The 16070-nt window shown below is 42.7% G+C and overlaps 1 protein-coding gene and 1 long non-coding RNA gene across 3 annotated transcripts in view; one reads left to right on the forward strand and one right to left on the reverse strand.

The window, feature by feature from the left end:
* Nucleotides 1–15954, reverse strand: part of LOC145446278 (sodium/potassium/calcium exchanger 4-like) — an 18500-nt gene extending 2546 nt beyond the window's left edge. Inside the window, exons 1-13 of one of the 2 annotated variants that reach the window (XR_013917249.1) lie at nucleotides 13678–15954; nucleotides 9471–9604; nucleotides 8083–8266; nucleotides 7962–8019; nucleotides 7702–7901; nucleotides 6650–6965; nucleotides 4772–5007; nucleotides 4112–4461; nucleotides 2497–2573; nucleotides 1764–1889; nucleotides 1542–1695; nucleotides 733–900; nucleotides 562–677 (exon numbers count right to left, since the gene is read on the reverse strand). Coding sequence is in view for 1 of the 2 variants with exons in the window: in XM_080324530.1 (XP_080180656.1) it covers nucleotides 562–677; nucleotides 733–900; nucleotides 1542–1695; nucleotides 1764–1889; nucleotides 2497–2573; nucleotides 4092–4461; nucleotides 4772–5007; nucleotides 6650–6965; nucleotides 7702–7901; nucleotides 7962–8019; nucleotides 8083–8266; nucleotides 9471–9604; nucleotides 13678–14360 (2822 nt within the window). In the remaining variant the exon portion in view is untranslated. Of the gene's footprint in view, nucleotides 1–561; nucleotides 678–732; nucleotides 901–1541; nucleotides 1696–1763; nucleotides 1890–2496; nucleotides 2574–4091; nucleotides 4462–4771; nucleotides 5008–6649; nucleotides 6966–7701; nucleotides 7902–7961; nucleotides 8020–8082; nucleotides 8267–9470; nucleotides 9605–13677 lie in introns of both variants that reach the window. The other variant, XM_080324530.1, reaches the window with a different exon arrangement.
* On the forward strand, nucleotides 9679–11401 carry LOC145446293 (uncharacterized). The gene is made up of 2 exons (XR_013917252.1): nucleotides 9679–10709; nucleotides 11194–11401. It is a non-coding gene; the product is annotated as an uncharacterized LOC145446293 (long non-coding RNA).
* Nucleotides 15955–16070: the final 116 nt, after the last annotated feature.

The following is a 16070-nucleotide window of genomic DNA, read 5'->3' on the forward strand; positions in this document are numbered from 1 at the left end:
AGATTTCGTTAAAATAAAGTTTTTCTCATGTAAAAATATGTCAGTTTGTAAGTCGAAAAAGTTAGTTCAAGCCAAACTGCTTCGTAAGGACAGACAGCGCCAAACAGAAATGAAGATAAGCAGTACAATTTCAACATTATGTGCGAAAACACCTAATTTACATACACGAGGGCAAAAGTTTGTAAAAATTAAGTTTTTTACTGTCAAAATTTTGAGGTCAAAATCTTCCGTTTTTTAGGTCAAAAATCGCCCTAGTCATAATGCTGTGTTGATCATGACTTCACGGTTATGTCACGCGTAGCTCTGTATACGACGTGCTTCATATGCTGCGATACCACCAGCCGAGTTCTGAAGGCTTCCATAGTGTAAAATACTATCGAAACCAAAATTTTCGTTGATAAATCAACTGTTAGTGACAAGACCGTATTATTTCAACACTGTCAAAACTCATCTACCACTCTAAGACTCGAATCAATAAAATTAACACTCTACTAAGATCCGAGTGCTCAAATCAATGTGCTCGGTCAGCCCTACTCACGGCGGATAACGTTATTCACAAACCTGAACTTCACAGCTGTGAATATCAACATCGCGACAAGAAGCACGATCAGAAGAATAACGTCAAACTTGACGTGGGGCACGAGCCTGACCGTCAGCGGCAGTATTTCCAACAAACACTGCAAAGGAAACAAGTATAACACGCGCAGCAGCAAGGTATCAACCGAGACTTACCGTTTGCATAGGCGTCATAAGCTTGATCGGACTTGAGGTGATTATGCTGCCGAGAAAGAAAGGCAAACCCAGGCCCAAATTGATGTCGAAAACGTTGGAACCGAGGGCGTTCGACACGGCCATGTCGCCGAAACCGTCTTGAGCGACCATCACCGAGCTCATCGCGTCCTGCGCAATACGCGGATAGAATATAAGCTTGGGGATTCGACGCCAAGCGAATGTGAATAGTATTGACATCGAATTCGCGGTTCGTAGTTACTACCGTTCATGTGAACACAAATATAACGCCAATCCTACGTCACATTTAAAGTAAAGTCTCTTGTGTAGTTAGCGATGTACGGTATTTGATTGTACTAACATTTTTTGAGATATCAGGCCGACTTTTTGGTTGCAGTGCAGAATGTGCAGTATATACAGTTATACACATTGAATATTTTGCACTGCACACGCATATACAGCCTTGAGATACCACTGGGCCTTCTTAGAAGAGTCAACTCAAGGTTATCGTCAATCACTTCCACATGGTGAAGTCAGTCGGGTCATAGCGACTATAACGACAGGATGCTAAGCGAGCAATCGCTAAAGAAATACCGTTATTCAGTAATATTTTGACGACATTTTTTCAGTCTAAAAACTGACATAAACGAACTTAATTTTGTCTCAATTTTGTCCTATAAAAACTCACGTAGTTAAATTGCACATTATTGCGCACGTAGTTAAAATTGTAGCAAGCCTACTTTTCTACATGGAAGGTACAACCCAAGAACCTCCTCTGTCGATCGGGCAATACACTCAAACTATATAGTCACCGGCACACTGGTCCCCATAGCAACAACCACCAGACCCATCGTATAAGAGTCGATTCGGAACAGGCATCCCAGTTTTTCCACCAACAATATCATTATCCAACTGAGAAACGCGATCCAGGCAATGCAGAGGAAAAACGACACGAGATACCATTTTCTGTAAAACAAACGGCTCCCGGTCGGTTCAAGCGACACTGGTTGGTTACCCGAAGACGCGAAGCCTACCTTCTCTGTGGCGTGTCGCATTTCGGCACCGTCCACGTGAAAATGCACGCCCATGGAAAAGACAGCATATATATAATGTACTTGAGGACGTACTTCAGTCCTGGCAAGCATTCGCTGGAAACCGGCCTGTGGCAAGAGGTATTTTTATGAAGCACGCCGCATGAATATGCATGTTGTGTATGCATGTTGTATATGCATTATACGTGTGTTGACGCGCGAGGTGTCCAATTAATCAACCAACCCTTCCACTTGAAAAGCCAACCGCGCAAAAATGCCTGGTAAGTAGTTAATATTTTATAGTTAGGCCGAGGGTATTGAGCAATGGTGGTCAAAGAGCCAACGCTTCCACTCAAGTAGAAGTAGAACTGACGTTGTGAATTTCTACTCTGATTACAAGTATAAAAGCAACAATTTCGAATACATGTCAAAACTACTCCATTTCGTAGTAGAACATTGAAGGTTTGAAAACTACTCAAAATAGTTTTTAAAACCAGCACAGTTCTTTACTTTTAGCAGTTCAACGGCTGCGGCTACTTTCGAGTTTGCTGTGCAACTAACCCTTGCCAGACTACTCCCCTGCTTACGTATATGGCAAATTCTGAACGTGAAGTCGGAAAGAGTCCGACGCACGCAAGTTTTCTGCTGCGATTGCGGGTGTTCACAAGCTCGCGTTTCACTTTGTCATTTCCTATAGCTTATAGGACGAGGCAATAAACCCGCCAGCGCGACTCACCTCGCCGGTTGCTCGCTTTTCACCGCAGGAAGACATTTGAAGACGATCACGACGGACTCTCCATTGTCGGCTGATTGCTGGCGGGGTAGCAAGGCATAGAATTATTATATATGAACGGCTAGCAAATACGGAATTCCCACATACCAGCATATAGCCAGCGTATGGACAGTGGACACTGCACATACATAAGCGTGCAACTACAACTTTGAAACTTTCAAGTAGGATAAATTTGGAAAAGTGATTGAAAAAAATCAAAGGAACAAAAGTAAACGTTTAACTTCATGTTCACAATAACTGGTCTGTGGTTCACGTCAAAACGCGCCAGCGGCACACCGGTCAAGAACCATTGATCCATAACGTATGATGATATTTCTTGGGAAGGGAGAGGCGAATACGTTAATCGATAACATGACGCCACCACAATAGCCAAGTCCAATATTGTGGGGGAGGCAGCTTTCACCTCCCCCTCCCGTCAAATTATAGATTACTAACCTACGGATAGATACGCAAGTCCCGTCGTTACGCTCCGGCAAGCAGTAACACTTATTGCTGCGCAATCTAAATGCAGCATAATTGGTGGTGTTATAACTTGCGACCCGAGGGGTGAAATTTAATGAAACTGGTCTTAATCGAGAGCTACTGTCGCACTGATTCTGAGAATACAAATTAAAATCTTGTCAGGGAAATGGAAACACGTCAAAACATCCCTCAAAGTCTGAAAATTGGCATTGTTCTGAACAATCGCTGGACGAAATTGGCATTGTTACGTTCATCGTGTTGCGGCGGTGCCATTGTTGGAACAATGCCGATTTTCAGATTTTGAGGGCTGTTTTGAGGTGGTTTCATATCCCCGACAAGATTTTAATTTGTATTTTCGGAATCAGTGCGGCAGTAGCTCTCGATTAAGACCAGTTTCATAACATTTAAGCCCTCGGGTCGCAAGCTTTAACTCCACCAATTATGCTGCTTTTAGATTGCTCAGCAACAAGGGTAACTGCTTGCCGGAGCGTAACGACGGTACTTGCGTATATCTATCCGTAGGTTAGTAATCTATAGTCAAATTTGCTTCTGTATCCATGTCATATTCCCCAGAATACCTATAGAAGGCACTCTGAATGTGGTTTCCATGAACGCTACGAGGGTTAAAGGGGCACAATGTTGAAACTACAATTATAAAACCTTTTTTATATAATTTTTCCTCATGTTCGACTGATATCCTTGTTTTCAGTCCTCACCACATGTCACGATAAAAAACGGACGATAAGATAATAATATGTTTTTGTTCATGAGCAGACTCTTGGAGTTACATAGCTTCAATATGGAGTTGGATAGTGTATGCACTATGCATATTGAAATAATCCGAAAATTTTCGGCCGACACTTGTCAAGGGGAATCGTCAGCGACTATATAAAATTATTATTAAGAAAACATAGTGCGTGAACTAAACAACAAACGGATGTTAGCCGACAATATTCGAGTCCATTTCGATATGAATAGACCTTTGCATACTCATCCCAAACCTTAACGCAACCACCCATACAAACTTAGGGTTACGGGCCAATAAAACGCCACAGACCTACACCATTAGCTCACACCTGCAATTGGACTTCCGCACCTTCGCGAAACGTAACATCCATCTTTCTTTTCTCATCACCGGCCTCGAACAGCGCCGACCGCCTTTTATTCTCCTCATTGCACAGACACCGAGCCACAGACGACGACCCGCCGTTCTCAACTCCGGACCCGTTATTCGGAGAATTCGCCCGCCCTGTTACCACCAGGTTACCTTCCAACACGGATGAACAAGACGAGCACCGGACGATCGGGGCTGGCAGCCTGAGGTCGCTACCGTGGGTGCAATATCTACACGGTTGGTTGGAGATGTGTATGACGCAACAAGTGCAATTGGACGGAGCGTTTCTGGCGTCGTGCGAAACGCAAGTACAAGGCGTCGGTGGATTTGGTCTGAAAGATTCAGGTAAAACGCACCGGTGGAATCTTTGAAATATTTGGCTGTTACTGCGATGGATATTTCGCTTGGTTCTTATGACAATTTAACCTACAAAAGTTTTGCAAACTCATCCAAACTTCTTTCTACTTTTTAAGCCAAAAGTGTAAAAAGTAAATGAATAGTTTCAAGTGGAAGTGGAAGTAGTTCTAAAACATAGTAGTGCAAGTACGCAAACCTTACTTGCGTCCTTCGAAAAAGCACGAGTAATTCGTTACTATGGGCGCGGCGGTGATAAACGGATACTCAACAACACTGCTAACTTACGACTCGGCGCTTTTGCGAGGTGACGGCGATGACACGGGTTCGGACTTCTTCGAACCCTCGCCTTTCGGTTCCGACCTTTGCGGACTCGGGACTATCGGTTCGGCTTTATGCGAACTCTGCGCTGCCGGTTCGACGTTTTTCGGTATCTGTATCGCGGGTTCGGCCTTTGTTGGGCCCACTGCTATCGGTTCGGATTTTTGCGGCGCCTGGCCATTCGGTTCTGCCTTTTTCGGACTCTAAATGAAGCATGCAAGGACACTTGGACAGTCGTCGAGCATGTCCACATTCAAATCGAAAGACAAGCAATTTCTACTGAATCAATACTAGTCAGCCCTCAAGATTACCGGTCCACAATCTGACATATCGACCTCGCCTATGTACCGACACATCCAGCTTTCATTTTTGTCGCTTCTTTTTATGTTATCCTTTCTTAAACACAGTGTGCATGCCTTTCATTTACATGCTGAATGGAGTGCAGGCCATGGTGGGTGTCTGATTACAAGACTACTCCAAGTCGTTTCGGCACCGACATATCTTTCATTATATCGCAATCTTGTGGTGTATTGATTTGATAAAAAATTCATTAAAACGATGATGATGATATTGTATTCTGATCTGTTGATAGCCTAATCGTTTATGTCCGATCACGCGACGTAATGGATGAACGATTACCTAAGTGTGAAAGATTCGCACTTTTCACTTCCATTTCACTCCCAGCTTCAAGTTATCCACAACTACGCAATTATTGACTCAGCCGACGGAGATTTCGTCAACTCCTACTTTCAAATATCCAAAACAACCAATTCGCGCACATCTCCCAAGTTACAAAGCTTAATACATAATTATTCAGGATGCTACCTCGCCCGGTACAATGCGTGTTGGATTACTGCGTCGCGTATGCTGCAATCAGGGCTGTGGAGTAGAATTTCGTGATATTTTCTCTTGGAGCCAGAGTCGCAGGAAATATTTCAACAGAATTTGGAGTCAGAGTTTGGGAAGCATATACTGACTGGAGTTTATGAAAATTCTCCCGCTCCGACTACAACTATACTGTAAGATCGAACTAATGTTCTCACGCGTTACTAAAAATGTGTCGTTGCATATGTTATAAAGTTTTTCACGCAGGAGGATCTTCACAAAATTAATTTCATTCTGCGAATATAATTGTTTTATTTGTGAGAAACATACCTGTCTAGATCTAATTTCTATGAACATGCTTTTAATAGAATACTGCAAAGGCAAAATCATTACCATTACAAATCGTTAATTCAAATGAAGTAGGTTGACTTCGTAATATTAATATCGATAAAATGTAATAAAGGCATGATTTTCAGAGTAGATTTACATGAATGTTGAAGTCAGAGTTGTCAGAAGAAGATATTAGGAGTCGATAGGGTTGCATTTGAAACAAGGCCCTTGTTTAAAACATGTTTTTCATTGTTTTTTTCTTTTCTTTCCAAGCCATGACGTCACGAATAATCAATTGCGACGCCATAGTGGATTGGCATTGACAATTGAAAATATAGGGTAAATGTAGCTCCTTTGACGAAACCTCTACGTACCATAGATGTTGAACCGACTATTTTGAGGGTTCCAACCATCCCATATCGTATACGCCGGCGAAATCGGTTGGTAATTGTCCGTAGGCTCATGCAACATGTGTTTTGGAAAGTATTTACACAATTAGGGCACAATATTTTTTTAAAGGCCTTTGATTAAAACACTGTTTAAAACATGTTTTTAACAACCATTTGTTTTAAATGCTGCCCTAGAAGTCGAGTGTTCAAGGTTTCGGGAATCGGAGTCGGTGGTAAATGGAACCGACTGCACATGTAGCCCTGACTGTAATGCGTGTTAAGATTAGTAGATGGTGTATACCTGAAATGCGTCTTTCGGAGGCGGAGGGGATGGCGGCGTTGGAGGCATCACCGTAATAATCCCGTTCGGAGGGTTGATCGGGGTTCCGGGGCGTGCAGTGCTGCTGCCAGACTCCTTTTGACATTGCGGCTTACCGATACGTGTCGGTGATAAACTCGAATCGGACGCCCATTTTTTCGGTGTAGTCGCCGGGCTCGGAGAATCCGGTCTCCTCAACACCGGAGTGCTGGGGGTCGGAGTGGGCGATCGACTTGCGACGCGTTCTGCTGCCGGCGGCTTCCGGATTTCTTCCGGTGCGATTCTAGCATCAAAATTGCTGAAAATATAACATCGCAAATTTCGGGGACAAATCAACTCATCTGCGTATTGGGGTGGGAAATGTGATTAACAAAGCGCAATGGTAACTCTGCTTCGTAAATCCTTATAAATAAACATTATTCGTGCTATCCATTTCGGTAAAACTACGAAGTCGTGACATTCTAGTCCAGAGCTCTTCAACCAGTGTGCACGCTGCACCCCAGGGGGCATGAAATCCGCATGTGGTTCACCAGCACGAATGGGTACACTGAAAGCAGCGGTTTGTATGTAAATGGCTTGTGACCGGAGACTCGGGGGGCTGTTGAGGTGTATTTTTACTTCTTTTTTAGCAGAGTCAAATGACAATTTGGCAGCAACGTGGGTGTGGTGACCTTCAAGTGTGCACGAGTCAGAGCTGCAAATTCAAATTGTGCACCACTTCAATAAAGGTTGAAGAACCGTGTCTAGTCGATGCATCTTATTGGCTTCAATTGTTAGTTGGAATCCGTCGTCTGACCAAGAAAATAGAATAGAGGTATAGGCCACATGAATTATTGCGAAATACACCGGGTTCAATCCGAGATAAATGGCATGTATACGCCGAGGTATTTCTAGTCATTAGGCCAACTCTTATACGCTTGCTCAAGTCTTCAGAAAGTCTGCATCACGATGAAAATATGCGGACCGCGATAGCATAAAACAACCGCCATCTCCCCAGCAAGGTCTTAGGTCAGCACTCGACACTGCCTACTTACCAGCACGACCATTTCTTCATATACTCCATCAGCGCTGCGTTGAATTTCATGATCACAATGTAAAACACATACAGCAGCAACAGGCACAGCGACTCCCACAGATGAAATTGCCCATCAAGAGAGAACAGAATGAAAGCGATGATCGACAACCCGTAAAACACAGAGTCGCGAACGAACGGACGCCAGTCCAGGCAAAGTTCCTAAATCGTATATCAAATAAGAATGGATAACTTACGAAATTCAATCCAACCTTGACCTACTTTTCCCGCCAGCAAAGCTGTCAAAGCTATGATGATCAAAAGATTGAAAACCGCCGAACTAAGAGAGAAAAATCGATACAAGAATGCGATGAAGCGAACAGGCATATCTAGTCAGCTATACCCGACTATCGTTCCGACCCCCACGTCGCTCCCGGCGCCCGCGCCAGCAATGGAAATGAACAGCTCCGGCGCCGATGACCCAGCCGCCATAAAAGTTGCCCCTGCCACGTCTTCGCTCAAATTCATCTTCTCCGATATGGCCTCCAACGAAGCGATGAAGAAGTCGTCGCAAATGATCGCCAAGCCTTGGCGAAAGAGCCGGGCGTTAGCAGACCTTTGGTCAGTATTAAAGTACTTCTACTCTCACGTAGTTGTGGCCAATAGTTGCACTATTACTAATGTGGTTGTGTCTTAGACTTCTTCCATTTCATACCTGTACATAGTGTACAATTTCAGGCAAAACTACTTACTTTTGTAAAGTAATTTTGGGATAGGTTTTCATTACTCCCATGATTGAAATTGCAATATGAACTAGACCAGTGGTTCCCAACGTGGGCGATATCGCCCCCCAGGGGGCGATTTGGCGATCTAGGGGGGCGAAAATGACGAAGGGGGCGATAGGGGGGCGAAAATGGACAAAGGGGGCGACGGGGGGCGAAAATAGCGAAGGGGGCGATAGGGGGGCGATGACGCGTCAAAACGGCTGACCTTTTTTTTTTTTTTTTTTTTTTTTTTTTTTTAGTCATCCACCTAGCAATTCGGAGAGAAAAAAACGTTATTTTCAGCTCTGAGCGGAGAAAGATGACCTTTTTTTTTTTTTTTTTTTTAGTCAACCCGCCGGTGATTACAGTCTGTATGGCCAATTATCGGTGCACAAAATTTGGGGGGCGATGATCGGTGTTGACCTTGAAAAGGGGGCGATGGGTCGAAAAAGGTTGGGAACCACTGAACTAGACGGTCATAACTGAAGACGTTCTCGAAATGTTCATGTACAGTCGACTCCGCTTAATTCGGACACCTTAGTTCCGCTCACTTTTGGACGGATAAAAGTGTTTGGCCGAATTATGCGCATGATCAATAGTTCATTTTATGATCATGCGTAAAGGCGTACAACAACACCGTGCTGCAGTGTAATAGATGAATTGGAGCTGCGATGTACTGTAGTAATTGGCACTGATCGCATAAAACGCACAACAGTTTCGTTGTACTATACGGTGTTTCGATATCAAATTCCAATAATTATGCAACATGCGAGCAATTCTACTGCGGAAACTACTTACTCCATTTCTTCTCATGCCTATTCATTATCTACAACCAATTAAATTAGTTTATACTTGTCTCGACAGTTGCTACTTCTACTTATAATTGGGTACAAATTTACGGCGTGACTACTACTCCTACTTCTACTTCTTCTTCTACTTGAGTACCGACGCTGATTATCCTTTGTCCGTCTCTGGGTACTAACTGATTTGTACGCGTAATCGCACTCGAAACACGGTAAATTCTCACCGATAAATAGAAATAGAATGAGAAGGAGGAATAGTGCAATCCATAGAGCCGCAAAGCCTCCTTCGCGTTCCATGGAGCAATGGTCGGAATGGGGCGCTTCATGTGCCGTTGAGTTTTCCGGTGCGGTTGCGTTACTGAAAATATATATATTATTTGATACATACTAATAGCATACACTCACAGGCACGGAATATAGAATATGTCCACACACAAAAAAATCTGGTAGATTTACAAAGAAATTTCTGTAAATTTTACAACGAATTACCGGTCGCAGCCAATAGTAGCGTGTAGCTTGTCATTTTACATTTTGATATGTAATATTACATTAATTTAGCTGCTAAGTCAAGTTACCAGAATTTCTTCGCAAGGTTACTGACAGTTACTCGCTACGGCATTTTACCAAGCTAATGGCAAAATTGATTAGCTTCCAAGCCCCAGCAACCAGTGGATACGTGGAAGTGCATGTCACTGTGATATCATTCTCGTTGCGATTTGACCTGATTCAACCTCGTTCGCGAGACAGGATTAGGTCACACGGAACTGGTTGACCCTAGTACCATTTTCGGTATAGTGCATAGTTGGGTGCAAGAAGCAGCTGACAATAGTTACACCATAGCCATTATATTATAAGGCTATGGCTACACGGTCGGTCTCGGCGGTTAGATTTGTTGTAACAGATAGGGCTAATGAGTTACAAAAATCAGTTTAGGATATATAATCTTATTCCTGAAACTAGAAATATCAGCACAGCAGGCTCAGTTGACCATTTCTTAATGGCGGACACGGCGACCTATAATAGGTTACCTTAGGTTGCGCGTTGCGAGTTTTTCTGAGATTCGTAGTAAACAACCAACAATCAACTGTGACATCACAAATAGCGTCCGGTTAGGTAAGTAAGTAGGGAACCACACGTGAAGCAATAAATATCAATATATACGAAATTAGATGCAAAAGAAAGGGACTATAGGTGTTGATAGATGTTTCTGTATGAAAAACCATCCTGGATTGAACATTATAACGTGGACAGTAAATATTATTGGTGGCATATGTGAGCGGATGAATATCACTTATTTCAAAGTCGTCTGCGTGTCGAGCCGAGTAGCCGACTGGTCGGCCATTAATATTGAGCTTTGGGCATGCAAAGGCTGACGGTGCGAAGCTTGTGACTTGTGATTGAAGAAAGTAGAGACTTTCGTTGAAGATTCCCAGGACTGATGAATGGGATGCGCATCGTAAAAGGTACAGTAGCCTACTGTATAGTATTAGTTACCGTGAATATCTACGACTGTGCACACCACCCGGATGACTTTGGTTTCATGATTTAAATATTTCAGTCGCCCCATTCTCAGTTCTATTTTGGGATATTAGTTGACTTGTATAATGACCTGCGACACCACATACTCTGCCGCGGAGTAGTTAAAACTGTTAGTTTGTTATTGACATTTATTGGGTCATAGCTTAGATATGTTTTCGTCCACTGCTCGATATGTTTGGCTAACATGCCGCATCAAATGAGGCACCTTTTCTTTCAATACATTGATCAGTTAAGTAATGAATCTCTGCTATATCATGTCAAATGAGGAGTCGTCAACTCACAATGTACCAGTACCGGTACTTCAAAACTTGTTATATTTTTGTTAGACTATTTGTCTTAGTCTTTATAAGTCATGTCTAGGTTAGCAACTTGGCTTAGTATAGCGACTTATGCATGAATTATTTTTAGTGGAACTGCAAGATACTAGTCACACAGAAGGAATGAAGACGAGAAAAAGAAACAATTGGAAGTTTATCCGGCGTTGGAATTAATTCACCTTTTCTTGGGACCACTCGTGCTATATTTGCATGCCTCCTAAACAAGAATTATACCTCCAGCAGCAATACTTTTTCATCGTGAATCATGAATGAATATACAGTTGTCCTAATGTCGTCTTGAGAGCGTGAAGAAACTTTTGCGGTATTTTGGCATCGCGTTGCTTTGGGATAGGTATGGATGTAGGCTGAGACGTGAATTTACAAGCTGGCATGTAATCTGATTTACAAGGACAGCATGTAGGGTTGTAGGTAGGTATAAGGCGGTAAAATTACAGTCTCGGTGGTAAATGTACAGAAGAAAATGTAGATTGAATATACCAGAGGTGACTGTAACATTACAGTCTGGCATGTAAAGTAGGATTACCGGACGGGTGTAAGTTAAATTTACATTGAGCGACGGTAATGTTATATTACTGCCAAGTGGCTGGCCACCCTGCTTCCAGACCTTTCGCGGTAAATCGAGGTAATTTTTTTTTTCAGTGCACGCTGATTATTTCGTTTTGTCCGTTATTGTGTGCCATCCGAATACTTAGTAAGCATAGATTCAAAGTTCCGCAAACTGCAATTCTGTTGATGACGTTGCGTTTCCTGTGTTCAACTGTCCAGTTCAATATTGATCATATAACAGGCATAAATTCGGTCAGATTTCCCGACATCGAAAAAAAATTATGGTCTTGTCGGGCGAATTCCAAAATTCTACCGACAAATATATCAAAAGATATAAACGAAAAAACGATTAGCGATTGAAGCCACATCACGCCACTGGAACTTTGTGATATCTGGCAATAGCGGATACTTGAAAAATTATTGCAAAAATCGCAGACGACCTCGCCTCATGCAGGACAAATGAACCGAACACATTGATCGACGACGCAGCTACACAGTTGGTACAAGTCGAGGAACACGGTGGATTACATATGCATCAAGGCATCTCGCATATTCTTAAATTCGGTCGGGATATTCCATAAGACACGAAACCGAGCATCATCATCGATTAGGTATAATGATTATAATATACATACGATATAAAATCAATGTGCAGATTCTAGCCTGGGCGTGCGTAAGGGTACTATCGAACAAGGTTTATAGGTGGATACGATATGTCTCATCCGCGAGTCACCATTATCATCAATAAAATAGGATCATTTCATATATTCACACCGCTACAATGCAATCAAGGACGCGTCTACACGGGATGATCCTCTGAATCTCTTCGCCGTATTTGTTTTGACGCGTGTCGTTATTAATTTTTAATCATGCCTCGTAATGGCTTGTTCGCCATTCCGCCGCTGCGAGGGTCGCCCATAGTTTGATGACGTAGCTTTCACCAGGTTTCATTAATTCCGAGAATATCACACAGCATGTTAATCCGTTTACCATGTACGGCGTATCCAGTATCGGCAGGCGCGGGCGATAAAAACACTCTCCGGAAGAAGGAGCAAAACAACTAACCAGAACTAGAACTACAAAATTATTCTAAGTGCTTTACTCATTAGAAATTCACAAAGCAGTCGGGGTACAAAGTTTAAAAATTCCCGCTATCTTCGACAAACCGCGACAATTCATTTTGCGCACATAATAAATACGTCCACGGTATAACGCGATAACATCGCGTATAGATGGTACGGATAGTTTTCATTTCAAGACATCAATTTTGCATATCTGTTTAGAACTGCGGTTTAGGCGTCAGGTTTGCGTCAGTACGGCGGCCGCGGTGTTATCGTTTTAATAGAAATGCTACGTACAGCTGGAAAGGGAGCTCTGGCAGATAGTATATACAAAATACATATGTACATTATACACCCGAGATCAGTGAATTTAATAGCCTATTTGCAAATCAGAATATTGTGCTGAATTTGGATCTTCAAATCGAAATTCACAAACAAATCGTGCAATCGTTTGATATCGTCTTATTTTTGAAGTTGAATTTCGAATACACGCTGATCTCCGATTTAGAACGCACATGAATACGCTACGTACGCATTATATTGCAGTAGAATCTCCACCGCATAGACGCAATAATGCGCGGTCGGCTAATTTCAATCTACTTCGCCCTCGTTGTTATCCAACCACGCAGCACTACGGTACGGCATTAGGGCGAAAAACATGCATCGTGTTATCGACCCGCACTTGATATGCCTGATAACGAGTGATGTAAGGAGTGGTAAATATTTTCTCCAGATTTCAATTTTGGATGAATGGGTCTCAGTAGCTATGCAATCCACATTTGGTCATCAGTCTGCTGTAGAAAACCTTGGGATTCAAATCTATGAGAAATTTCGCCTGTCGATTAGTTAGCGACACACACCGTGCGGTCACAAAAATGTACAGTGGGTATAATGGTATTGATCATTGTACGTTCCAAGAGCAGGAAATGATTGATCGGTTTACTTACGTTTGATTAGAATATAATCGCTTGTCGCAAATCTCAACGGCATTTTGGTATATTATATCCGTCTCTGTAGGCTGCTCCAGTGTCGTGTCTTCGATGTTAATTTTCTTGTCCACACGCTCGCGGGAATCGATCGGATTGTCCGTATCATTCTGATCTCTGTTACTCTCACGAAATTCATCCACCTCTATGTCGTTACTGCTCACGACGGATATCGTTTTTATTTGTATGCTATCTTCCGACACGTCGGCCCCTAGGTATTCATCGCCGTCGATCATAACGTTACGTCGACTTCTAACCAATACCCCGGTTTTCTTGGCTTGCGCGAGTTCGTCACCGAACAAATTGTTCATCAGAGGTCGGCGTTCAAGTTTGCCGTCATTATTTACATCGTATGAATCGATTCTGCGACTCGAATCGTATATTGCATATTTCGAGTTAATTGATTCTAATGATCCCTTGCGCGGGCTGTACTTATGCGCCTTATTTTGCTGAACTAGCGCAGGCCTACCAGGGACGATCCACACCAGAAGGCTAATTGCTGTTGCAATTACAAGCACCATGGTAAACACGGTTATTACGCGTCGCGTCCGTTCTGTTTCAGCATTGATTCCACTGGATTTCGTTGAGAAGTAACGCTGTAGGACTGTTTGTCCGCTAAACAATCTCCGCCGGAAATGCCCCATTGCAAGTTTCTTCCGCTAATGCATTAATCCGCAAGAGTTTAACCGATCCAAAACACTTTCTCACTTCGTGTATTATGCGCTATGCGTCTACTTTAATATTTCATAGACTATTACATCGTATCAACCATGAGACCTCATCCCAAACCTTCTACAACACGACTTCTGAAAATCGCAAAGCATTCACTCAGCTGTAGCGCTAGACGCAATCAAGCTACGGTGATTAGTGCAGAAGAGTTGATACGACGTCGCTTTCTACGCTCCTGATACTGGCATTAGAACAGCCAGTGGCCATAATCAAGAGATCGAGAAATTATCCCACTATGCTAATGCGAACACCGCGCTGCCTCGAACATATGCTTGAAGAACGGCGGGCGATTATCGTTCCTCGAAACCGTATAATCTCAGATTCGTCTACGATTTTGGGATCCAACTGCGTAATCAATAATAGCACCATGCAATAGACGCGTATGAGAAAAGTCATTATCATGCCACAGTCGTGTAACACTCTGTTACAGTGACGGATATAATTCCTTGTGCTATCACACTCAGACTACTGAACCCATTCAAGCTTTAACCTCCGTCTCCAGTACGAAAAAAATAACGACTGCTAATCATCAATTTCATCATCCAACTGATGTGTTCATTGCGCAGTGTACAGTCGCTTACCTTGATGTCAACAACAAGATTCTGAACAATGAATATAGGGTTTGGGAAGACGCGAGGTACTAAGCGAGAAGTGTCGTGACCTGACCTCGCACTATTGCGGGCAATCTTTATAAGTGTGAAGTTATGACGTAATAAAGACTCTTTATTTCACAGTTTCACATTTCCTATCACAATAGGTAACCAATTCGCAATACCTGCGGTCTACGTACATTAAATCGGTCGCTCTCGCAGCTTGCCTCTCGACGATATGCCCAAATCTCACCCTGAATTTAAGCATCGTCATTTGCTCAAGAAATTAGCTCAGAACAGCCATTACCTGGAGAAGCTGACTAGGCTTCGGCAAAGGGAAGTCGCCAGAGCTATGAATCTTGAGCAGGAAATCGATCGGTGTCAGAAAAGCTTGAAGCATGTCGTAACTGATCTACAGCACTGGAGGACAGTGATTATAAAAGTGGATGAAGAGCTGCATCAGTTCCAAAAAGAGCTGGCATGTCTCAACTCGAGCGGTAGAGCCAAGAAAAACTTGTTATTTCCTATATAAATTAGAGTATAAGGTATATATCAGTGCGGTGAACATTTCGTTTCTAAAAGCTGATCGTGATCACAAGATGCATGTCAAATTGTTAATTCATGACATTTTGTATTAATGCTGAGAACTGCAAAATTGATCCACATTATTGTTCGTAATCTTGCTATGTCGCTGATGATTCCAAATCGGATTCGTATTGTAAGCAAATCCGATAGGTGTGCTGAACAAAGAAATATATTTTCTTATCAACTTGTGTTTAAAAGTGCTGAGGCTGCTTCCTAGGGCGTCATTACTGCTTTCAGTACATCGAACAAGCAAAATCCTGTACATCAATTGATGATTTCGTACCCATTAACAATCAGAAGGTGTGAAGAGCATATTTACGCCGATATGGGATATGTTTTCTTCGCGACTGTTTTAACTATCCTGTTGCGCAACAATATTATTATTATTATCGATGCTGAATGCGACATGGAAGAATCCAGTGCTAATGTAAGTCACGGTAGTGCGATTCA

Source organism: Botryllus schlosseri, chromosome 9 (genome assembly GCF_051294905.1).
Source record: "Botryllus schlosseri isolate E-star chromosome 9, Bs_hap1, whole genome shotgun sequence".
Taxonomy (NCBI): Eukaryota; Metazoa; Chordata; class Ascidiacea; order Stolidobranchia; family Styelidae; genus Botryllus; species Botryllus schlosseri.